Source organism: Vicugna pacos, chromosome X (assembly GCF_048564905.1).
Source record: "Vicugna pacos chromosome X, VicPac4, whole genome shotgun sequence".
In the NCBI taxonomy this organism is placed as follows: Eukaryota; Metazoa; Chordata; class Mammalia; order Artiodactyla; family Camelidae; genus Vicugna; species Vicugna pacos.
In genome coordinates this window covers 38,053,867-38,080,753 of record NC_133023.1, presented here as the reverse complement: position 1 = coordinate 38,080,753, position 26,887 = coordinate 38,053,867, and the positions used below count along the sequence as shown (strand labels likewise).

General features: G+C 43.1%; 1 protein-coding gene across 1 annotated transcript; it reads right to left on the bottom strand.

The window, feature by feature from the left end:
- Nucleotides 1-496: 496 nt before the first annotated feature.
- CHST7 (carbohydrate sulfotransferase 7) lies at nt 497-26,521 on the bottom strand. Its single transcript, XM_072956247.1, has 2 exons — nt 24,828-26,521; nt 497-944 (listed from the first exon to the last, which is right to left on the bottom strand). The coding sequence occupies exon 1, from the start codon at nt 26,318-26,320 to the stop codon at nt 24,860-24,862; it is 1,461 nt and encodes a 486-aa protein (XP_072812348.1). The 5' UTR covers nt 26,321-26,521; the 3' UTR covers nt 497-944; nt 24,828-24,859.
- Nucleotides 26,522-26,887: the final 366 nt, after the last annotated feature.

Genomic DNA, 26,887 nt, shown 5'->3' with positions numbered 1-26,887 from the left:
TTTGACGACTCCTAATTTAGGTGCTTGAAAAAGATGTAGTTTTAAAATCAGATCGGAAAAAAAAAATCACAGCACCAGATTTTTTTTTTTTTTAGATTTTAAAAATGTGCCTTTGGGTTAAAAGAAACACTTGGTCTCTGCCTGTGACCTCTCCTGGCCTGCAACCATCTTTAACAGGCTTTGAGCATTGGCTAATGGCTCAGATGCTTTCCTTTTCTTTGTAGTCATTCCTCTGTAGGTGGACTGCTCCCTAAACCATGCAATTGAACTGCATCATAAAATCTGCTTCCTAGCAAAACAAATCTTGTCATTAACAGTGACTCCAGAGTCATCTAATAGTATAATTACAAAAATACCAGATAGGAAAATTTAAAAACCAAGATCTGTTTCAGTTCATTAGGGTTCTCCCACCTCAGGGACAGAAATTACCCTTTAAAAATCCATTTAGGGTGGGGGCGAGGGGAGCTGTTTGAGGAAGAACTGGATGAGTCAAAGATTTCTTAAAAATACCACCCAGACCTTTTATTTAATATTGAGTGATTTAATCAAGCTACACAGGACTGCACTTGGCCCTTATTCACATTGATGACTGGTCCGGACACTTGCTGATGGGAAATGGTACCAAATCACATCTCTTCTTTGTTCTGAGAACGCCTTGTTGACATGGCTCCAGCAGAGGCAGGGTCAGGCTGGGAACTAAAAAGCTTGTCCTGTTTTACTGCCATAATTAACCGCATCGCATCGTCACTTCCTTACTGGAGACTTCGTTTCGAGCAATGTGTCAGTCATTATTTAACAGCTCAAGATAGTGCTACTTGTAGAATTGCACAGCAGTTGGTACCAAGTCCAGTCCCAGTCTCTGACAGCGTGATAGACTGCCTCCACAGCGTGGCTCCTCCAGTGCTGGGACGACGTGCTGAGTGCCCTGGTTCGTGGGGACTGACCTGGAAGGGAAGGAACAAAAGATGCCTGAACTTCAGAACACAGGAATCCACAGACGGAAAAGCCTGCTGAACTCTGATGATGGAAGACCTCTTAAATATGAAACTTAGAATCTTCTTTCCCTAAGCTGCATTATGCAACGCTGTAAGTCCATGCCGAATCAGTCTATCCTCTCTGCTTGTGACCCAAGAGGTGTTTGGTGAGGATAAAGATGGGGGCACCTCCCTTGGTGTGACTGTGCTTTCTGCAGCTGCTGCTGGGAGGTGCCTGTTGAGCAGAACAGAACTTTCCGAGACCTGCTGGGTAGAGTGGGGCTAAGGGTGGGACTGAAGCTGTACCTTTAGGCACCAGCCACGTTAACCATCCACCTTTCACTTGTGTACCGGTTTGTACGTGCAAAATAAATCATGCCAACGATGATCAGCTGTTCGGTAAAACTGAGGCTGTGTGTATGTAAGTGATGAGTCCAGCTTCCTACCTTTGTGGGATCTGGGCTTCTCCCTTCTTTCATTAAAATACACTGCTGTCTCACTGTACGGGAGCAGCAAAGGGTTGGCTGACTCAGTATGTCCGTTCGTGCTAGTTCTGCCACTGGCTGTCATGTGATCCTGGATCTGTGCCAAACTGGACATTATTTTCTAATGTGGTGAAACTGTCCATCAGCTTAACAGAACTACTGAGGCAGAGTCTGCATAAGAAGCACTTTCAAGATGATTAAAAATGTGTAATAAAGATTCACATTAAGCATTAAGAAAAAGCTAATTTCGTAAATGCCTTGAGGCCTGTCTAGTGACCTTTAGCAATCTGTTAGTACAGGTTTTTTACATAAAGAAAGAGCCGCCACGTCAAATTGCAATATAATTTAGTTTAATAAAAGCCAATTTCCAGATGGACTGACTGTGCTTCCAGGTAAGATGGAATAGATGCATTTGTCCTTATTCCTCTCACAGAGTGTAACTAAAATTTCCAAACATGACATATAAAACAAAGATAGAGAAAAGAAGGCGGACTGACTAGGGGCCTTGGGAATTGAGGAACAACACAGCCGTGAGTTGCCCGGGTTTTCTTTTTGCCTCTATAACCTAGAATGGGTGCTGAAGAAGCCAGCGGCCAGAAATACCAATGGCTATATGCCGTAAAAGCCCCGAGAAAAGCCTGTTATCTCCAGCCAAAGGAAAGGGAAGGGGTCAGCTTAGAAAGACAGAAACCAAGCACCTCAGAAAAACTCTCCCCTCCTGTCAGCAGAGGCCTGGTGGGAAGCCAGGCCTTCAGGACCACCACCCCCACCTGGCAGTAACCAGGTGCTGCACCCCTTCTGCCACCAGTGCAGTGTAAGTGGAGGCCTGCTAAAATAGAAGATTTAAATAAAATGGAGACATTCATAACATATGTTCGAGTGTATCCCACACGTTCAAGACACAATAAAAATAAATCACTTGTCAAACCAAGAAGCAGGGAAATTTCAACTTGAACGAGAAAAGACCTCTGACAGATGGCAACACAGAAATGACAGACATTGAAATTATCCAAAAAGGATTTTAAGCCACTATCACAAAAATGATTATCAATTAAGAACACACTTGATGCAAATAGACAGAAATTCCTGGCAAAGAAATATGACATGAGAAAGAAAAAAGAACCAAATGGAAAATGTAGAACTGTAATATACAATAACCCAAATTTTAAAAGCTCACTAGATGGGCCTGATCGCAGAATAGAGATGACAGAGTAAACAGTGAGTCTGCAAACAGAACTACGGCAATTACCCAATCTGAACAACAGAGAGAAAATAGACTGGAAAAAGATGAACAGAGCCCCAGGGACTTACTGGTACTACAATAAATGATATACTGTTCACTTCATCAGAGTTCCAGGAAGAAAGGGAAAAGAGACTGAGGGTGAAAAAGTAATTGAATAAATATGGCTAAAAATTTCCCAAATTTGGCAAAAGACATAAACCTGCAGATTCAAGAAGCTGAGTGAACCCCAATAAAACCCCAAAGAAATCTACACTAAGATACAGCACAATCAAACGTCAGGAAATTAAAGACAAAAATCATGAAAGCTACTAGAGAGAAATGATGCGTTACTTATGGAAACAATGATTTGAATGTCAGTGGATTTCACATCAGAAACCATGGAGGCCAGAAGGAAGTGGCACATTTTTCAAGTGCTGAAAGAAACTGTCAACTCAGACTTCTATATTCCATGATAATATCCTTCAGGAATGATGGTGAAAGAAAGAAACAAACTAAGAATTTGTCTCCAACAGAACTGCTGTAACAGAACTGCTAAAGGAAATTCTTCCAACAGAAAGGAAATGATGAAAGAAGGAAACCCGAAGCATCATGAATGAAGAAAGAACAGAAAGGATAAAATACAAGTCAATTTAATTGATTATTCTCTTGAGTTTAAAAAATTATGTTTGATAATTGAGGCAAAAATTGTAACACTGCAGGATGTGGTTCTCAATTTATAGAGAAAATACTGTAAGAGATACATAAAGGGGAAAGGAACCTAAATGTACATAAAGCTCCTACATGAGACAGTATCATGTTGAGATCAGTAGGTTATGATTAGTTAACATATGGATAATCTAAAGAAGCCACTAAAACAAGTACACAAAGATAGACACTTAAAAACACACCAGGAGAGGCTTCAATATGGCAGAATAGAAGGATGCGGTGCTCACCTCCTCCCACAAATATATTCAAAAATACATCTACATGTGGAACAGTTCTCACAGAACTACTGAACTCTGGCAGAAGACCTTATATAAGCACAGCTTAAAAAAACAACTCTCCATGTAGTGGAAGGAAGAGGAAAAAAAAAAGTGGGATGGGACCTGTGCCGCTGGGAGAAAGAGGTGAAACAGGAAAGGCTCCCTCACCCTGGGAAGCCCCTTCCCCAGCGGGGGAATCAGCCAGGGCAGAAAGGGAGCTTCAGAGACTCGGAGGTGAGCCAGCAGCCACTCCCAGGCAGACAGAAGAGAGACAGACCCGCACCGAGGGTCCCTGCCACCTTGCGGCAGTCCCCAGGCTGAGATGTGAGCCTGCTGGCGTGTGCAGGGGCCGGGCGCTGAAACTCGGGCTTCAGAGGACAGACCCAGGTAGAGGACTGAGGCTGGCTACACGGAGACACCCTGGTGGGGATGGAGTGTGGTACAGGCTGAGACTGGAGGTGTGTGCAGCGGAGCCCCAGTCCCCACAAACAGCCTCACTGTTCGCTCGAGCAAAGGGAGGGGCAGGAGCCCACCACGGCAGCCTCTTTCTCAGCACACTCACAGGGCACGGCCTCGCCATAAACGCCCCATTGTTAACACAGGCGCACGAAGGGCTGAAATCAGTCTGTCCCAGGTGGCTTTGGTGGGTTTACACCACTAGTGCCTTTATGAGCTCAGCGCATGCAGGGCATCTGAGCAAAATACTGGTGTGCAGCTGGGGCAGCTCTGGCATTAACAGCAGGCAACGCAGAGGCTGGGCTGACCATGGCGGATCCAAGTGCACCACGATGCACGACTGTGGCGGTGCTGGTGCCACACTACAGTGGATCTGCCCTGATGGCCTTGTCAGCCCAGCATCTGAGGGACAGCAGGGCAGACTGGCTGCATTCCCATGGCTGAGGCATGAAAGAGGAGAAGCAACAACTGATACCACAGATACACAAAAAACCCGTAAGTGAATGCTATGGACAGTTATATGCCAACAAATTGGACAACTTACAAGTTATGGACAAGTTTCTAGAAACATATACTCCACCAAAACGGAATCAAGAAGAAATAGATACTTTGAATAGACCAATCACGAGACGTGAAATAGAATCTGTAAAAACAAACAAACAAAAACAAAACAAAACACAAAAACTCCCTGCAAACGAAAGTCCAGGACCAAATGGCTTCACTGGGGAATTCTCCCAAACACACAAAGAACTTATACTGATCCTTTTCAAACTCTTCCAAAAGACTGAAGAGAAGGGAACACTCCCAAAGTCATTCTATGAAGCCACCATCATCCTGATACCAAAGTCAGACAAAGACACTACCAAAAAAAGAGAATTACAGGCCAGTATCTTTGGTGAATATAGATGCAGAAATTCTCAACAAAATATTAGCAAACTGAATCCAACAACACATAAGAAAGAAAGCTCATATACCACAATCAAGTTGGATTCATCCCAGAGTCACAAGGCTGGATCAGAATACACCAATCTATCAACGTGATACACGACATCAACAAAAGAAAGGCCAGAAACCACATGATCTTCTCATAGATGCAAAAAAAGCATTTGATAAAATTAAACATCCATTCATGATTAAAAAAAAACACTCTTACCAAAGTGGGTATAGAGGAAACATATCCTAACCTAATAAAAGCTGTTTATGACAAACCCATAGCCAACATAATACTCAATGGTTTTTTTAAAAAAAGAAATGTAGAAAAGAAGAAATACTAAAAAAAAAAAAAAAAACCTCAGTGATGAAAAGTTGAAAGCCTTCCCACTAAAATCTGGATCAAGACAAGGGTGCTCACTCTCACCACTGCTACTCAACATAATATTGGAAGTCCTAGCCACAGCAATTAGATAAGAAAAAGAAATAAAACATCCAAATTGGAAGGGAAGAGGTGAAATTGTCCCTTTATGCAGTTGACATATATAAAACCCTAAAGACCACACACAAACTACTAGAGCTGATAAACAAATCGAGCAAGGTAGCAGGATACGAGATTAACATAAAGAAATCTGTTGCATTTCTTTACACTACAATGAAATATCAGAAAAGGAAAGTAAAAAAAAAAAATCCCTTTAAAAATCGCAACAAAAAAATAAAATACTTAGGAATAAACCTGACCAAGGAAGCAAAAGAATTATACGCTGAGAACTATAAAACATTGATAAAGGAAATTAAAGATGATTTAAAGAAATGGAAAGATACACCATGCTTTTGGATTGGAAGAATTAATATTGTTAAAACGGCCATACTACCCAAACTACAGATTTAATGTGATCCCTATCAAATTACCTATGACATTTTTCACAGAACAAATATTCCTAAAATTGATATGGAATCACACAAGATCCAGTATTGCCAAAGCAATACTGAAGAAAAAGAACAAAGCTGGAGGCATAACCCTCCAGACTTCAGACAATACTACAAAGCTACAGTAATCAAAACAGTGTGACACTGGCACACATACAAAAAAAAAAAGACATGGATCAACAGAACAGAATAAAGAGCCTAGAAATAAACCCACACACCTACAGTCAATTAATCTTTGACAAAGGAGGCAACATCCAATGGAGAAAAGACAATCTCTAGGGCAAGTGGTTTTGGGAAAGCTGGACAGCTGCATGTAAATCAATGAAGTCAGAACACTCTTTCACATCATTCACAAAACTAAACTTAAAATGCCTCAAAGACTTAAACATAAGACAGGACACCATAACTCTCCTAGAAAATAACATAGGCAAAACATTCTCTCACATAAATCATAGTGATGTTTTCCTAGGGCAGTCTACCAAGGCAATAGAAATAAAAGCAAAAATAAACAAATGGGACCTAATTAAACTTACAAGCTTTTGCACAGCAAAGGAAACCATAGCAAAACAAAAAGGCAACCTACAGAATGGGAGAAAATATTTGCAAATGATGTGACTGACAGGAACTTAATTTCCGGAATATACAAACATCTCATACAACTTAATAATAACAACAGAAAAAAAAAAACCCAAACAACCCAATCAAAAAATGGGCAGAAGACCTAAACAGACATTTCTCCAAAGAAAACAGACAGATGGGCAAATAGGCACATGAAAAGATGCTCAATGTTGCTAATTATTAGAGAAATGCAAATCAAGACTACAATGAGGTATCATCTCACACTGGTCAGAATAGCCATCATTAAAAAGTCCACAAATGACAAATGCTGGAAAGGGTGTGGAGAAAAAGGAACCCTCCTAAACTGTTGGTGGGAACGTAATTTGGTGCAGCCACTGTGGAAAACAGTATGGAGATTCCTTAAAAAACTATTAAAAATAGAGTTACCATATGATCTGGCAATCCCACTCCTGGGCACATATCTAGTGAAAACTCGAATTCAAAAAGATACATGCACCCTAATGTTCACAGCAGCAGTATTTACAATAGCCAAGAGATGGAAGCAACCCAAATGTCTATTGACAGATGAATGGATAAAGAAGATATGAGAGATACATGTGCATGTATATATATGCATATATACAATGGGAATATTTGTCGTAAGGAGTGAAATAATGCCATTTGTAGTAACACGGATGAACCTAGAGATTATTCTACTAAGTGAAGTAAGTCAGATGGAGAAAGACAAATATCATATGATATCACTTATATTTGGAACCTAAAAAAAGTGATAAATGAACTTACTTTCAAAACAAAAACAAACTCACAGACATAGAAAACAAACTTATGGTTACCAAAGGGGAAAGTTGTGGGAGGGATAAATTAGGAGTTTGGGATTTGTAGATACAAACTACTATATATAAAATAGATGAACAACAAGGTCCTATTGAATAGTACAGGGAACTAGATTCAGTATCTTGTAATAACTTATAATGAAAAACAATATATATACACATATAAATGTATTACTGAATCACTATGCTGTATACCAGAAACTAACACAACATTGTAAATCAACAATGCTTCAATTTAAAAAACCCACTGCAATAAATCAAAATGAAATTCTAAAAAATGTTCAAGTAATGCATAAGAAGACATTAAAAGGGAGACCAGGGAACAAAAAACAGAAGGAAAAATCAGAAATCAAGTTTTTAAACTGGCAAACCTAAGCCCTATTATACTATCAATAATTACATTAAATATAATTGATCTAAATACACAAATTTAGTATACAAAAAGAGACCAGCAGAATGGTTTTAAAAACATAACCCATCTATATGCTGATATAAAATATATAAAAATTTCATTTCAAATATGATGTAGGTAGGTTGGATGTAAACGGATGAAAAAGATCACCATACAAATATTAATCAAAAGAAAGGAACAGTAGTTATATTAATAGATTAAATTAGATTTTGGAGCAAAGAAAATTACCGGGGACATCAAGGGACAGTACGTAATGGTAAAAGGTTCAACCCACCAGCGAGACAATAGCAATCCTAAATGTGTACGTGTGCGGCAAACAGCAGAACTTAAAATCCCTTGAAGCAAAAATAAAGAATACAAAGGAGAAGTAATAGACATTCTATATTTATAGCTAGAAACTTCAATACCTCCCTCAACAATTGGTAGAATTACTAGACAGAAAATCAGCAATGATAAAGAAGAACACCACCATCAACCAAACAACTGAATTGACATTTCTATACCATTCCACCGAATAACAGTTGAAACGTATTCTTTTTAAGCATACATGGAACATTCCCAACATAAACAGTATCCTGGTTCAAAAAATAAATTTTTTTCATTGCAGAGCACATTGTTTAACCCTGATAGAATCAAACTAGAAATCTATAACAGAAAGACAGTAGGAAATTCTCCAGACTCTTGGAAATTAAAGAAGATTACTTCTAAATAATCCATAGAAAGTTAAAAACTACAACAATATATTGAATGAAAACAAAAAGTCAGCATATCAAAATTTGTGACACATGGCCAAAGCAGTACTGAGAGGGAAATTTACAGTATTAGATGCTTATATATTAGAAGAGAAAGGTCTCAAATCAATTATCTAAGCCACCCACCTCAAGAAGTTGACAGAATTTAACAAATAAATCAAATTTAACACTCATTTATGATAAAAATTCTCAGCAACGAGGGATAGGACAACTTTCCCAACTTAATTAAAAAATCTACATAAACCTCCATCTAACCTTATTCTTTATGATGAAACACTGAATGCTTTCCTCTTAAGTTGGGAAGAACACAAAGGTATCTGCACTCACCATTCTTATTCAACATAGTGTTGGATGTCCTAGCTAATGAAATAAGGCAAGAAAAGGAAACGAAAGCCATACTTCTTGACAAAGAAGAAATAAAACTGTCCCTATTTGTGATTATATGATTATGTACATAGAAAAATCCCAAGGAATGTACAAAACAAACTCCTAGAACTAATAAGTGAATTCAGCAAGTTTGCAGGCTACAAGATCAATATTGAAAAATCAACTCTATTTCTATATACTGGAAACCAACATCTTGAAACCAAATTTTAAAACTCATACTATTTATAATCACTCTAATTAAATACTCACATATAAACCTAACAAAACAAGTAAAGGACTTGTACGCCAAAACCTAGAAAACACCAACAAAAGAAATCACAATCTAAACCTACAGAGAGACATAACTATGTTCATGGATTGGAAGACTCAAGTAAAGATGTCATCTTTCCCCAATTTATCTATAGGTTTAATAAAATTCCTGTCAAATTCTATCAATGCCTTTTATAAGTATAGACAAGCTTATTCTAAAATTTACATGGAAAGGCAAAGAAACCAGAATAGTTAAAACCTTTTTGGAAAAGAAGTAGGAATAATCTCTCTGTTCAGTGTTAAGCTACATCTAACTACATTAATCAAAGCAGTGTGATGCTGGCGAGGAACAGACATAGCTCAATGAGGGGGGAAAAAGCCCAGAAAGAGATATACACGTGGATAGCTAACTAATTTTTGACAAAAGTACAAAAGGAATTCACTGGAGAAAGGATTGTCTTTTCAACAAATGGTGATAAAGCAGTTAGACGTCCCCACGCAAAAAAACAAAAACAAAAACAAAAAACAAAAAACCTTGACCCAAACCTCATACTTTATACAAAAATTAAGTCAAAATGAATCATAGAATTCGATGTAGATATAGATAAGCGTATCCTAAAATTTATTTTAAAAAAGCCAAAATTTTAAAAAACTATAAAAATGTTACAAGAAAACAGGAGAAAATCTTCAGGACCCTAGCTAGGGCTAAGCAAAGAGTTCTTAGACATGACATCAAATGCACAATTCACAAAAGAAAAAACGACAAATTGGATTTCATCATTTTTAAAGTTTTGCTTTGTAAAAGATCTTAAGGGATGAAAAGACAAGCTACAGTCTGAGTGAGAATATTTGCAACTACGTATCTGACAAAGGGCTTTTTTCTATACTATACAAATAACTCTCAAACTTCAACAGTAAGAAACAACCCAATTAGTAAATGGGCAAAACACCTGAACCAACATTTCACCAGAGGAGATACGGATGGCGAACTAAGCACATGAAAAGATGTTCAACATCACTAGCCACCAGGAAAATGCAAATGAAAACTTCGATGACATACCACTACATACCCATTAGAACAGCTAAAATACAATGTGGCGACAATACCAAATGCTGGTGAGGCTGCATAGAAATTTCTCTTATATAGTGCTGGTAGGAATGGAACATGGTACAGCCAGCCTGAAAAAGTTTGGTAGTTTCTTATAAAACTAAACATGCATATATCACATGAGCATATACCACTCCTGGGCATTCATCTCATATTATGTCCACACTAAAACCTATACACACATATTCAGAGCAGCTTTATTTGTAATAGTCAAAAACCAGAAATGATCCAAATCTCCTTCAATGGGTTAATGGTTAAACAAATTGTGGTATATCCATGCCATGGAATACTACTCAGCAAAGAAAAGGAACGAACTATTGATACCCACAACAACCTGGATGGAACTCCAGAGAATTATGCTGAATGAAAACAGACAACCTCAAAGGGTTTTACAGTATATGATTCTATATATACAACAATCTTGAAATAACAGTTATAGAGATGGGGAACAGTTTTAGTGTTTGCTAGGGAAAGGGGTGGGATAAGGTGGGCTATGTGTCTATAAAGGGGTAGCATAAGAGAGTTTCTTTTTACTGATGGAACAGTGCTGTATCTTGATTGTGGTGGTGTTTACATGTATCCATATAGGATAAAACTACATAGATCTATGCACACACACATGCACACAAAATGTGTGTATATAAGAATGGCTGAAAACTGAATTAGGCCTGTAGATTGTACCAGTGTCAACTTCCTAGTGCTGATACTGATTTATGTGTAAGATGTTATCTTCAGGAAAAGCTGGGTGAAGGGTACACTGGACCTTGCTGTCCTGTTTTTGCAATTTCCCATGAGTCTATAATTATTTCCAAATAAAAAGTTTTCCTCTGTGACTGTTTCTTTGTGCAATGTGTTCAACTCTCCATTGGGGTCATTTTAAAGACTCAAGAACAACTTGGCAGTAACTTAGGGCGGCTTTCTATCAATTACTAACCAAGTGCTAAATGTTGCCTGGTCAGATCCCACGTCCCAACAAACGTTTATGGAGATACTATAACCTCTGGACCCAATCTGTAGCCCCGTAAGCACTCTTTAAATCTTTTTATTAAAAATCTTCTTAATCCTCTCTCACAGGCATCCAGGAGCTCAGATAAATAAGTTTCTACTGTATAGCACAGGGAACTATATTCAATATCTTGTAGTAACCTATAATGAAAAAGAATACGAAAATGAATATATATGTATGACTGAAACATGATGCTGTACACCAGAAATTGACAAAATGTCAATTGTAAACTGACTATAGTTCAATAAAGAAAACTTCTTAAAAAAATTTTTAATCTACCTGAAAAGCTGCTTTTCATAAGTTCAAATTTTTTTTATCAAATCATCCAGCAGTACAAGGTGGGGAGGAGAGGAGAGACAGGTGCTCTGAAAGATTATTATATTATTACTGCCCCTGGGGTATTTGAAGAACAGTTCTGACGTCCTGCTAAGCAGGCTGGGCACCCCACAGTGCACAGGCAGCAACCTCACAAGGCCCTTTCTCCACACTCTAAATGGATTCCCATCCTCCTGGTTTGGTCTCCATTCTTGAATGTCACTGACCAGGCAAGGATGCTCAATTGCCTTCCTTCCAGTTTTGACTTAACCTCCAAGGAGATCCTTAAAAACTATCAGTTAATTTCCCACCATTTTCCCTTATTTTTTTGGTTGTCTTTAAAACATAAACTTGTCCATGAATTCTTAATGTGATGTTCCCTCAAATTCTTAAGCCCTTTAGATACAGGATTAAGAATTTAACTCCAGACCCCACTCTTCTTAATACTTACGGGGCCCTATTCACTTGGAGCTATAAAGTATTCAAATTTGCATGCATATTTTAAAACTGAACTCTTAGTTTATCAGCCAGCTACAGTCACCAAATAGCTAGCTTTGCCCTTTTTTCCAGTTGCTAGATGTCTGACCACGCAGACTTAAAGTTTAAGCTACTAAACTCCTTGATTAAGACAATTTCCACTTGCCCAGAGTCTGGGGAGAATGAAAAGGTTTGCTACTGCTTGTGCCATCTGAAATGGTGTAGACTCTCCTGGTTATTCCTAAGTCAAAACTATACAAAGACCTATCCTGAACCCTCCTACACTGTTGGTGGGGATGTAATTTGGTGCAGCCACTATAGAGGACAGTACTGAGATTCCTTTAAAAACTAAAAACAGATTTACCATATGACCCAGCAATCCCACTCTTGGGCATATATCCAGAGAAAACATGAATTCAAAAAGATACATGCACCCCATGTTCATAGCAGCACTATTTACAATAGCCAAGACATGGAAGCAACCTAAATGTCCATCAACAGATAAATGGATAAAGAAGAGGTGGTATATATATTTATATATACAGTGGAATACTACTCAGCCATAAAAAGAATAATGCCATTTGCAGCAACATGGATGGACCTAGAGATCATCACATTAAGTGAATTAAGTCAGACAAAGAGAGACAAATATCTGAATGTATATGGATCAGTGTGGATAAATCTTGAAAACAATGTTGAGTGAAAAAATAGCAGATACCAAAAATATGCTAAAAATGGTGTAATTTATCTGAAATGTAAAAGCACATGTGGTAACACAGGTTGTTTATGGCTACACACACACATGGACACACACAAATGTTGGATATTTGGGGAATAAGATGGGGATAAAAGCTTCTATTATGTTTGTAAAATTTATTTCTTATAAAGGAAAAATGACCTAAAAAAAAGACAAATACCATGTGATATCACGTATATGTGGAATCTAAAAAAAAATGTTACAAATGAAATAATTTACAAACCAGAAACAGACTCACAGACATGGAAAACACACTACGGTGACTGAAGGGGAATGGGGTAGGGGAAGGGATAAATTCGGAGTTTGAGTTTAACACATACACAGTACTATATATAAAATAGGTGAACAGCAAGGACCTACTGTATACCACAGGGAACTATATTCAATATCTTGTAATAACCTGTAATAAAAAAAAATCTGACAAAGAATATATATATGTATATGTATAAATAAATCACCATGCTGTACACCAGAAACTAACATAACATTGTAAATCTACTTTACTTCAATAAAGAGACCTATCCTGTATAATAAGACAACAGATAGTTTTTATAAACTCTTAGTGTATTTAATTTTTAGAATTATAGAGATTTCTGTATATTGTTTTGTGAAGCATATGTAAAAGGCTTTTAAAACATGTGGCAATGAAATGTGAGGTCATTCCTTAAAACCCAAATGATTCACAAATTCACTTGCACTTTTAAAAAAAACGGCTTGTTTAACTTAAAAATTCAAAGTCATACTCCCACGAGTTGGGTGTATTTTATCTACTTTGCTACAGTTCCCCTGGGTATTTAAATAACCAGCCAGGGCCCTAAATGCAGCTGGCCGACTTACTAATAGCCTCACCGCCATCAAAGGGAAACTTCATTCCAGGCTGTGATTGCCTGCAGTTGGCTTGGCTGAGGCTCCCCCGGCTACGGTGGCGGAATAATTCAGGAAGACACACTCTCAGCATTTTAATCATACTTTTTTCAACCTTCGAAGCTGGGATGGGGGAGGAGGAGGAAGAATCAACTTCCTGCCAGTTTTCAAGTTTGAGATCAGAAGGGTTAACCAAATGAACTTGCAGGTCTGCCTCTATCAGTGGCCCATTCCAAGTCAGATATTGAGCCCTGGACCCCCCCAGGTGGCTCTGTGACCCTGCACGGGCACCTCACTCCCCTCCTCGAATTGCACTTGTAGATTTCCGCCCGCCCTTCTTTCCTTCTGGTTTGTCTTGGTGTCGCCTGTCCCTGCCCACACATTGTGCCAGGTGAGGCACCCCGGCTTCACCACCTGAAGCTGCTTCACAGATGCTAAAAGTCGGTGCCAGGACTTGGCACTTGGGCTGCGGGGGTGAGGTTTCCGGGTATTCAGCCAGCCCCGTTATCACGGGGGAATTACTTTGCAGCCTATTGTAACAGCCTTCCTCCCTGACCCACTGCAGAACAAATGGGCTGAGGACAGGCATTACGCTCCTTTTCAAGGGCGATGTGTTCTCGTGAGGTCTTCTGCCACCATCCTACCCTGGAACCGCCCTCCGTGGGTGATGTTCCCACCCAAGCTTATCTGTTAACCCCGGTAAAGCTTTCTTCACCTTCCTGTTTTCACCTCAAATCAGTGAAATGCAGTGCCAAGGAAAACGGAAATGATTGACAATGTTTGCGACAACAGAGCCATTAAGTTGTCTTTTTTTTTTTCTTAAGGGAGCTGCGGAGGGATAATGGATAATGGATAATGTTAAAATAATACTCGAAATACCAGAAATGTCAAAGTGCAAGCATTCCCTCATTGTGACTCTGAAGCAAATTGTAATAGGGAACACTGAGTTTGCTAACACAACTGCACCCCCAAATAGCCTAGAAATGTTCTTTAAGCAGCATAAATGTTATAAATTGTTTCCAGACTTTCAAGCTGAAAAATTAAGTGCCAGTGGCACGGGGCACCGGGATATTTGCACTAATCAATAATAGTTTCAGTACTATTTAATACATGAAACAACCCTCGCTTCAGGTGAAAACAGAGACTGAGTTAAAAACACACACACACACACACACAAAACTCTTGCCTGGGGAGGAGGGGCAGAATCTAGGGGGGGAGAAGCTGCTTGCCTGGCCCTGGGCAGCCCGTGTCCAGAGCTGAGCCGCACCCCCGCCCCTCCCTGCCCCCAGTGGGAGAAGAGGACTCACTTCTTCTTCCGGAATTCAGAGTCAAACCTCATTCCATGTGACTCATCAGTCAAGCCCCAGAGTCAGCCAGTGCAAAAACGCAATGGCCATTCCATTTCCCCAACAGAATAGAGTAAAGTCATAATATGTTTCCAATCTTACCATTCCCACCCCCGGCTAAAAAATTTCCCAGGTTTCTGAGCTCCCTTCAGAATAAAATGAATGTGCTCCAAACCAGTATTCATAGAACTTAGAAAGAGGCGAGTTTCCCTAGTTGACTTTTGGTTTTCCTTTTCATTGAGCTGCTTACAGATACAACTTTAATTGGCAAACATGATTGCTTTTGTGAGTAAAGTCGTCCTGAACTCAAATAAAGCAATGGAGTTAGTATTTGACAATATGTATTTGACTGCCCTCTTGCAGATGTTTGCCACCTACCAAGTGGGGGTGGCAGGGGTTAGTGAGAACAGGGAGCTATAGAAGTGACTGGAGCTTGGACCTGCCATTCAGGTGGTCCTTTGGCCCCACCGGGGCTCTGCATCAATGGAGTGGCTGAAGGTGGGGTGGTGGGCACTGGGGCCGCCCCTCCCCACCAGCTCTAGGATTCACAGGTCAGGATGGCTAGTCAGGGTACAGAGTCTATGCGTCAGCCTGAGTCTAGCCTGTCACTTCAGGTCCTCCCTCCCTGCACAGCGAGCCACTCTGTCCGTTTTACCCTTTCCTAGCCCCAACCACATGCCAGTGGGGATAAAATGGCCCTACGGCCAAGAGCAGGTTCACGTTCACGCAGAGCATCGGAGCGAGTACACCAGCCCTCTCCTGGGCCCATAGGATTGCCAGAGATTGCTATATTTAGGACCAGGACATGGATTTTCCCTGAGCTCAAAAACAATTTTGCTTCCCCTTTGACTGTTGAGAAATTAAACTAAACTAAATCTAAAAGGCATTCCATAATTCCAGAATTGTTGTGCTTTGGGAGGGTCTACGTATGTTTATTTTCAGCCAACCATCTCTAAAATGCAAAATCATCCCCTCTGCCCTCCCCAGCTGGGGGGACGGGGTGGAGGGGTGGAGTGCACAGAAAGGTATCGGAGTTTAACTTTTTTGTTTGCAGAACCTGCAAAATGTATTGTTTTCCCTTCTCCCATTCATGCCAGTGACATCCTTTATTCAAGGAAGAGACAGCATCTATTTTATTGCTTCTAAAATCTGTGTATTTAGCACAGGTCAGCCCTAGGCTGTCTGAAAGGAAGTCCTATTTTTAAAACATTATCTTGACGAATATTTTTGGCTTACTGTTCCCAGAATCTCTCTGAGGCAGTTTTTGGTAAAGTCTGGTCTCTGTCATGGGGAAAAGGACCCTCAAGTCCCTGGGACGTTTGTCCTTGCTGTTCACTTGATCTGTATGTAGGTCAGGACAGCTTCAGTTAGCCTCCCTGTTCATGCTGGGGGCTGCTCATAGCTTTCCCCAGCTCATCACCTTTACAAAAGAACTGTCTCACACCCCGACCCACTCCTCAGACCTTACAAACGTTTCTGTAATGGTCTGTTTCAGCCTTTCAGTTAGGCTGGCTTCTCTGCTTCCAGCCTACTGGTAACCATGACCAAACGCTCTTAATCAAACAATATTCATCTCTCCAAGCCGGCCTTCTAGGCGTTTGGATTTCAGGCCAGATTTGAGGCTTCTTGCTGGCAGGACCTAGAGATTGCCCCCTGCCCAACCCCATCCTCATGACTCTCCGCGTGCCTTCCGGGGCTCCTTCTAACACCTCTGCCTGGAGGTAACACTTAACAGAAAGGGCTCCCATGAGTAAAATCCAGTCTATCTTGAGTCTGGAGAGGTGATAAGGCAGGCTAACTGACCCTGGCTGATTAGCAAGGGAAAGAAAGTGTCAGGCTGTTCTAAAAAAACAAAAAAACAAAAAAACAAATTGTTTCTTTTATCCCGAAGCTGGCTCCTCGGTCCCAAGGACATACCCCAGTTATCTCTTTGTTCCCTTTCTTCCCTGTTGAAGTTTGTTTTAGAGCTGAGCTCCACAGGATGAAAGAGCCAGTAACAGAAGGTGACTGGCATCACCCGAATGAAGATAACAAAGGCAGAGCCTTCCAATAAAAGATCCTGCGGTGGGATCGTGGGTGGAGCTGTCTCCACCAGCTACCTGACTGACGGCTCCCTGTTTCAGTGGGGTTTTTTTTCCCTTCTCTCTCTGAACAATAAAGCAGCTTTTTTTTTTCTACTTTGTCCATCTGCCTCTACTGAGAATTCTTTCTCAATCAGCAGGCAAGGACCCACACGTTTAGGGGGAACCTGTCCACCCATTTGGTGAGCTTTCCAATCTGGGGTCTCTCTATCTGCTAACAGGGCTATTTTTGGAATGTGACTCTCCAGGAAAGTTCCCCTCCACTGGGCATCCACCTCGGGGGAGGGGAGTCGGTTCACATCCAACACCGTCATCACTGAAGTCAAACGTGGTGGTCCTCTTCCACAGCCTCTTAACACCCTAATTTCAAAACACTCGACTATCAGCTGCTGTTCCAATTTCTTCTCAGCATCCAGCATGACAGCCTTTCATGTGAGACCAAAGGCCAGCTGCCCCAAATGTCCAGACCCGGCTGCTGGCTCGGTGCCCGTGGGCCGGGAGCAGAGCTGAAGGCTTCCCGGCCCATGTTCCCATGAAGCCATCACTGAGCTCAGCAATTTTGCTCCCACTGAAACTGCTTCCTGCTCAGCTCCCGAAGAGTTCTCCACTTCCCTGCGTTCTTGAACTTGGGCCAGAGCTGTTTCTTAGCCCCTGCTGTTCTTTTTTTGGGGGGGCTGGAGGGGCAGCTAATTAGGTTTATTTTTTTTTATTGGAAGTACTGGGGATTGAACCCAGGACCCTGTGCATGCTAAGCATGTGCTCTACCACTGAGCTATACCCTCCCCCCTCTTTTTTTTCCTGCTGTTCTTATTCTACACTGCACCTGAGCAGAAGTGGTTCTTTCAACAGAGCCAAGTTCCTGGGGTTCCACTATGAAGCGAGAGGATGAGGGGCCAGGAGACCCCCACACAGACAAAAGTTCGTTTCTCAGTCACCTTGTTCAACTGGACACAAAAAAAGCAAGGCCCTTTGAGCTTTTTTTAGTTCCAGTCTTTTCTATGCTGGTTATACTGAGAGCACGCTGAGAGAAGGCATCCTGGGGAATTTTAAGCCAGCTGCTTATAAATGTTTTTTAAAAGCATCACTCCAAACTATTTATATTACATTTGTATTCATGGGAAGCAAATCTCTGCCCAGACTCAAAAAACCTCTTTGAAAACCCTCTGAATCCTGCCTGGACAAATGCAAATGAGCACTTCTGCCCTCCATCCCCTCCTCCAAAACAGAAGAGGGTTCTCAGGAGTATAGAGAAAATGTATAAAGAGTTCAACCTTATTTAAAATTGGCGTAAGTTCCCCAATGATCGTGTCCTGAAATAGCAGAAGTTCAAGTTACTAAGTACAACCCACTGCAGCAGTACCAGGAGAAGGCCATCTCTTTTTTTAACTGAAGTCGAGTTGATTTACAATGTTGTGTTAGTTTCTGGTGTACAGCATAGGGATTCAGTTATACATCTATATATATATTTCTTTTCATACTCTTTTTCATTATAGGTTATTACAAGCTATTGAATATACTTCCCTGTGCTCTACAGTAGGACCTCGTTGTTCATGTATTTTACACATAATAATTAGTATCTGCCAATCTCAAACTCTTAATTTATCTCTCCCCTCCCTTTGGTAACCCTAAGTTTGTTTTCTATGTCTGTGAGTTTGTTTCTGTTTTGTAAATAAGTTTATTTATATATTTTTTAGATTCCATATATAAGTGATAGCATATGATATTTGTCTTTCTCTGTCTGACTTATCTCACTTAATATGATCATCTCTAGGTCCATCCATGTTGCTGCAAATGGCATTATTTCATTCCTTCTTTTTTTTGGATGAGCAGTATTCCGTTGCGTATGTATACCACATCTTCTTTATCCAGTTATCTGTTGATGGACATTCAGGTTGCTTCCATGTCTTGGCTATTGTATATAGTGCTGCTATGAACATTGGGGTGCATGTACCTTTTCAAGTTAAGAGTTTTTTCTGGACATATGCCCAGGAGTGGGATTGCTGGATCATGCGGTAACTCTATTTTTAGTTTTTTAAGGAATCTCCGTACTGTTTTCCATAGTGGCTGCACCAAATTACACTCCCACCAACAGTGTAGGCGGTCCCCTCAGGAGAAGGACATCTTAATAAGAAGCTTGCTACAACCTGATGTCATGTGGAAGTGTGGTTTTACAAAGGGATGATAATTTTTATTTCAAAATGTGTCCAGTCCTTCAAAAGTATCACTGAAACCACACTTTGCAAATCCAGGTGCATCAAAGAAGGGCTAAGAAGTGGATTTCATCTCAGCATCTGGTTACCACAACCTGAGGTGTGAGGCAATCATTCACTGGCTGAGATGAACTGTAGGGTCAGAGAGAGCCAGGGTGCTAGGAGGACGGATGCTCCACCCATCACACTGGCCACGTTGGAAACAAAATAGATAAAATACACATTGTTGAAAGCCTAGGACACAGATAATCCAAGAAACATCTGGTAGGAGTGAACACTGGCACGAACTTGAACAACTTAACCTCTCAAAAAGTAAAAAAGCCTAAACTCTTTGTGACATAAAGTCACCCTACTATAGAAATTTTTCTTACATGTATGCAAAGGATGCTATTCAAAATGTAACAACGAAATGTTGGAACTAGGGATTAATTAAATACGCTATAATACAGTCCTACAATGAAACACTAACTAGATAGCCACTAAAATGAAGATATGGGAAGATTTTTTTTTTTAGGTTTCATTAATTTTATTTCTGTAACCTTTCAATCATACCTCACAAATTAGATTTTGTCACAGCTGAAGAGAAAGCAGAGGAATCAAGTTCACTATTTTCTGAAACACCGACACAAAAAGAAAAGAATTACTTAGCAAAGATGATTCACAAAAGAACATGAGAAAAATCCCTAAACAAAAGCTAAAGGATTCATCACTAAGTTTAATTCTAATTGGTAAAGGATTTTAAATCAATTAGCTGGCATTGAGTTTCTTGTTTAAGTCCACAAATCTTCCCCTAAATATTACTGATCCTTTGCAAAGGGATATATGGTTGAACTCCATGGCACCTTATGACATAGCTAGCCGCTGGAACATTCCTCAGAAAAACGGAAAATAATTTTGCCAGAACACGATGGCAACCATCAGCAGCCAATATTCTCAGAGTTTCTAATTACCATAAGCATATACAATTTAAGTCTAGAAAAATAAGTCAATTTTATAAAATGAAGCTTTTAGATCAAAAAGCATCCCCCTTTCACAGGCACAAAGATACTGAAAATAGTCCCTAAAAAAACTCACTAAACAATTTATAGAAAGTAAAACATGCCCTTACAGTTATTAAATGCAGTTGGTCCTGGATTCTTCAAAAACAGGTGATACATGTGCCCTCAGCTGCTGGCCAGGGACCGGTGGATGGGTGACTGAGAGCAGTGAATGTGCCTCACGGCCACGTTCTCTCCATCACCCAACTTCAAGTATTTGTCCAAGACAGTGATTACCTCATCATTTAGAATCTGGAACTGGCCGATTCACATTCCCTCCACCATCTTCTTCAAAGGCACTTTTTTTTTTGATAATCTCATCTTTGCCATCATGTCTCCGGACTCTAGGTAGATGACAGCAGAAATCCAGTACAGCAAAGCACCCTCCCTGTTGCCCAAGAATGGTGGGAATGTGAACTGGTGCAGCCACTATGGAAAATGGGATGGAGGCTCCTCGAAAAGTCAAACATAGAACTACCATTATGATCCAGCAATTCCACTTCTGGTACTTACCCGAAAGAAATGAAAATGCTAATTTGAAAAGATATCTGTACCCCTATGTTCACTGCAGCATCATTTACAACAGCTGAGCCATGGAAACAACCCACGTGTTCATCAATGGATGAATGGATAAAGCAAATATGGTATATATGTATGCAAGGGAAAGTTATTCAGCCACAAAAAAGAAGGCAATCTTGCCATCTACGACAACATGGATGGACCTTGAGGGCATTACACTAAGTGAAATAAGTCAGACAAATACTGCATGAGCTCATTGATATGTAGAATCCAGCTCCTCCTCCCCCAATCCCCATGAAGTTGTAGATACAAAGAACAGACTGGTGGTTGCCAGAGGCAGAGGGTGGGTGAAAGGGGGGTCAAAAGGTACAAAATTCCAGTTATAAAATAAATAAGTCATGGGGATGTAATGTACAATATGGTGACTACAGTTAATAACACTGTATAGTATATTTTAAAGTTGTTAAGAAAGTAGATCTTAAAAGTTCTCATCACAAAAAATTGTACCTATGTGTGTTGATGGATGGTTTTACAGTATATATACATATTGAACCATTATGTTATAGACCTGAAACTAATATGTTACCTGTCAATTATATCTCAGTTTAAAATTTTTAAGGAATTAAAGACAGACAGCTTTAACTACAGAAAAGCCTACAGATTCCTGTTTGAATTTGAGTAAAACATTGCTAGACATATCACAAGAAATGTAGTGGTTACTGCTGGGAAGTGAGACTGTCCACCTCTACTGTTGAACTCCTTTTCTTCCATATGCTTCTATTATTTCTAAAACGTTTTTACACACTAGTTTCAAAATAGAGAGCACCTGATTTTAATCCTCTGGCTGTGTCATCCATGACAATTACTCAACCTCTCTGAGCTTGTTTCACCATCCATAAAATGGGGTTACTATTGACCTCATAAAGCTAAGATGAGCACGAACTCAGATAGCAGGCATTAAGCAAGTAACACAGTGCACAAAATAGGCACTTAATAATTGTCACACCCCCCCCTTACTGGCAAGAAACCTTGGAAATCCTCTTAATTCAACTTCCACTTCTCATTGGTAAGAACACTAAAAGCCAAAAAGGTCAACTGTGCAGTAACCAGGAGAGCCAGGTTCTGATGCCTGGGTTCTCGTATCCTAAAATAAAAACTGATTTCTTATGAGCCAAGGAATGACTTGTTCCTGTCTTTCGGCCACACCTCACCTTGCAGGACCAACCTCCTCTCCTGCCTCACCCGCCAGACTTGATGAGTCTTCATTTTTCCTAAACACCAAATCCACCATCAGCTGAGGGGGGGTCCTGCATAGGAAGGCAGCCCCAGGGGGGAGCTCCAAGAATGTCTTGATCAAAGGCAGCACTAACCTCACAAGGGGGCAGTAAGAATTTGGATGTGGATGTGTTTTAGGAATTTGAACAAAATTTGTTGACCAAGAAATTCTATGCAGGAACAAAGTTTAACAAATGCCTGGTTTTAGCAGTACAGACTGCTGTTTAAACAAGAGGTTACCTTTTCAGTGATTGTTGTACATAAGCTGTTTGGGACACAGCGTCCTGATTAAAATGGAATGACTTTCAAAACGCTTTGGGATTTGGTGGTGGCTAGCCATTTCTTTGTTTGTTTGGATGATTTCCTTAGAAAGAAAGCTTTCTGATTGTTGGGGTTTAGGTTACAGTGCGTTTAACTCCTTTCCTAATTTCACGCAGAGGGTCCATCTATCTTGTTAAGAACAAAGGCCAAGGTTTCTTAAATGCCTACAGGAATGAAATTTTTGTCCACAGTCACTATAATGATATATCCACAATGCCTAACTCAATGCATGGTCCCTGGAGATCCAGGCCCTTCCCTTCCCTGGAGTAGAGGTGTAACAGACTTTTGGAAACTCATCAGTTGGTCAGTTACATTATCTTTCTAGGAACCAGGAATACAAGCATTTCATTAAACCCACTGGTTGGTGGTGACATCGTAAGCGCTGGGTAATTCCAGCAGAAATGTAGGAGGAAGGGCTCAGCCACTAGAGTATGAAAGAGCCTAAAGCTTGTCCCCTGCAACCTTGCAAAGGAAGCCCCATCGGCTCTTCCAAAACAGCAGCCCCATAGTCACTGTCACCCATACAGAATCTAACTTCCTACCGGATGAAGACTGTGTCCTCTTAACCCTCCTCTCTATTCAGTTTCTTACCTCACCCCTGTCAGTGCTCAATAAATGTTAGTAAAAATGAAAACAAAAGTAAAAGTCTCTGGGAGATTGTCAGTTCTTAAAGCCATAAAATGCTGCAGCAATCTGTCCCGAAGAGGCATTCCCTCAGACCCGTGAAGGAGGGCCAGGGACCATTATGGTACTTACATCTGTAAATACAGGATTAGCAGACGAGAGGATGTTTTTGTTGAAATGTGACAAGTCACCCTGTGCCTTACCTTCCTCCATTCTGGAAATCAGGAAAGAACACAGACTTCCTAAGCAATTACAGAAACTAAGAAAACCACTTGATTGCGGGGAGAAAAATCAGTCAGCTTCCTAAATCGCTCTGAAATCCTGGCTCTATTAACAACAACAAAATCCATCTTCATTAACATCTTCAACTTTGTCCTCAGAGCTTCATCCCAGAGGAATACTGAATTACACTATAAAGTAATGAATGGAAACTTAAGTCACTTCCGCCCACCCGGCACTGCTTTTCCTCCTCTGGACTGCACAGTGCAGAAGGCTGCACCCTTCCAACTCACACAATGTCGGGGGGGAAACGCATTCCCAAGCCACTAACTAGACTGGTGAGGTCAGCATCATGCAGAACAAACTCTTCCCTCAGCCCAACCAACGGGTCATGGACTGATCCAGACAGTGAACACATTTCCAGATCATTTAAGCCCCATTTTGGCATTTTAGGCTATTAGGATATATACTTTACAGATAAAGGACAAACAAAAAAAAAAACTAACCAAATGGACAGAGGTGATGTCTTTACACAAAGCTCCTTTTGCTGTCACAATCAAAACTGCTACTGCCAATCCAAGGTTCCATCTCTCAAGCGGATGGGGCAGAGTGGGGGAAGCCCAGCCCTGACGTCCTGTATGCACTAGAGGAAGCAAACCAGGCAGCTTTTGTGATTTGATGTGAAGGGGATATGGTCAAGTATCCTGCAAGTGCCTGCCACTGGGGGTGGAGGAGCCACCACACAAGCCGGGGGAAAGCAAAGTCCGTTGACGCCAATATATCAGAGCCTGAGACACACACATGTGCAAAAACTATTGTAATAGAGGCCTGACTATGCCTGTATGCTTGGTAAATCCGAAGGAAAGCCTTGGAGTCTGCACATCAGAGAGGCAGAGGCAGAAAAGTGTTGAAACAGATTAGGGGTAGGTAGGATAAAAGTCAGTAATTTTCCCCTGAATCCTGCTTTTGGCTTTCTCGGTGCCTGCAAACACTGCTGCAAATGGCTTCCCCGCCGGACAGATTGGCATCGAGATAAAGTCATCATCATCCACCTCAAACGGTCCCCGAAATCCTGTATTTTTATGTCAATTTCCAGTCTCAAGATTGGATTATGACTTTCAAACCTTCTCTACTCTGCTCAGACCCCTGGTACCCCTCTTCCCTCTCCCACCCCCTCATTCTCAACAGAGGATCCTACGTCTTATTTCATAGAGGGGGCTGGGAGTGCGGAGACCTGGGTTCCGCCGCCTCCATCTTTAACCTCTCGTTTCTCAGGGTCTTCCTCTGAGGAGGCAGGTGGCTAAGCTAAAAATCCCGATGACTCTCTCCAAATTCTCCCAGCTGGGCTTCCCCTCCCGCTCGGATCTATTTTGACAGGGTGAGATCCCAAGACGGCTTCCCTCCCCTTTCCCTGCAGGCTGATCCAAACTCCCCAAAGACCCTCTCTTGCCCCACCCTGCCCCGAGGCCACCTTACCGGGATCCGTTCCCGGGGACGTGGGTCGGGGGCTACGTGGCGCCGTCGGCCTCCGTCTCCAGCGGCGTCTCCTCGTCCACGGAGGGCTGGTCGTCACCGTCTTCTCCGCTGCGAGGGTAAGCCAGCAGGCGCATGGCTGGGGCGCAGGCGGCCTCCACCTGACGCACCTGCTCTCGGCTCAGGCGCTCGCGCCAGGCGTGCACGGCCTCGCGGGCGTCGCGCGCCGACAGGTGGAAGGGCCGGTCGGCGCCGTAGGCCGCGCCGCGCGTCATGTTGAGCGCGAAGGCGTCGAGCGCGGCAAGCGCGCGGAGCCCGGCGAAGCGCTGCAGGCGCCGCAGCTGGGCGCGCGGCTGCCGCACCAGGTCCTCGTAGCGCAGCCTTAGGTAGCGGCGCCGCAGCCAGGCGGGCGCGCCGCGCGCGAAGAGCAGGTCGCGCAGCCAGGCCTCGCAGATCACCTCGAGCGCGCCGGTCAGGAAAAAGTCGGCGCGCGGCGCGGCGGGCAGGGCGCGGGACTGGCTCCCCGGGCGAGCGCCCACGCCGTGCGCCAGCAGCACGCGGTGGAAGCGGTCGCCCCTCTGGCGGGTGCGCAGCACCTGGATGCTCTCGCGCAGCAGCCCCTGCCGAGACTTGAGGCGCGAGTTGTGCACGGCCCGCGGGTCGCGGAAGAGCTGCACCACCTTCAGGTTGAGGCCGGGGTCGCGCAGCAAGGGCACCAGCACGCCCAGGTCGAGGAGGCGCACGTCCTTGATGACCACCACCGGATACTTACGGCACTCGGCCTCCAGGGCGCGGAGGGCCACGGGGGGGCAGCTGCGCTCGCAGGCGGCGTCCTCGACGAGACCGACCTCGGCGCGGGCCCGGGGCGCGCCGGGGCACAGCGGCGGCGAGCAGATGACCTTGTTGGTCCGCCAGCGGAAGAGGACGGCCGTGGTGAGGTTGGCCGCGTCCGGAGTGCGCGCGGCAGGGTCCCCCGGCGGCGCGTACAGCCGCAGCACGGAGAAGTCGCAGCGGAAGAGCGAGCGCAGCATGTCGCGCAGCGCGCCCTGCAGGCTCTCGGCGTCGCCCGGATACAGCGCCTGCCACAGATGCCACATGGGCTCATACAAGTAGAAAACGTCCGGGTGCTGGTTAAAGAGCTCGCCCAGGAACGACGAGCCGGTGCGCCAGGTGGCGTGCACATAGATATGCTGCTTTCCGTGAGACGCCGCCTCCCCGACGGCGCCGCTGAGGTTGCCCGGGGACCTGGGGGACCGGCCCGCGTCTCCCCCAGCGGCGGGCCGCGCCTCCGCACCCCGCTCGCGCTCGCCCGCCGCCGCCGCCTCCAGGCTCCACACTCCCAGGCTGCGCTGCAGGCCCGGGCAGTGCCCGGCGCCCTTGTCCCCGTCGCGGCCGCCGTCCCGAACGGAGGGGACGAGCAGCAGCACCAGCGTGTAGAGCACCAACAGCAGCGCGAACTTGCAGTACTCCCGGCGGCGCCGCCGCCGGCTCTTCATCGTTCACCGAACCCCTCCAGAGCGGGTGGGGCACCCTTCCTCTCCCTTTCCTCTGAAATCCCGTTCCGAGTCCGCTCCTGCGGCCTCTTGGGGCTCCTCTGTGCCGGGAAGAGCGGAGGCACCCGGGCTGTGCATCCAGAAAGGGAAACTTGGAAGGCGGTGGTGCTATAGCGGCGGCACCCCTGCCCTCTCCCGGCTCGGCGATGGAGAGCCGCCTATTGGCCGGCTTGGCAGCCGCCCGCCCCGCCTTCAACCGGCAGCTTCTCCCCGCCTCCCTACCCGCCCGGGTTCGCCTGGGGCTCTGCCAGATCTGGGCGGGGTTGCCGAGGGGTGGGGTCGCCAGCTGGGGCGCACAGAGCCAGACCCCACCTTTCCCCAACCCCTCCGTCATGAAGTCAAGTCTTCATGAATTGATTTCAGGCAAGGGAGGGGCTCGTGTGTACAGAATGTACCCAGTGACAGGACGTGGACCCCACCCGGAGAACTCCACTGCCTCTGCTGTTTTATGTCCCCTGCCTGACCATCTCTTTCGTCAGCCGAGTCGCCTCCACGCTATTTAGAATGGGG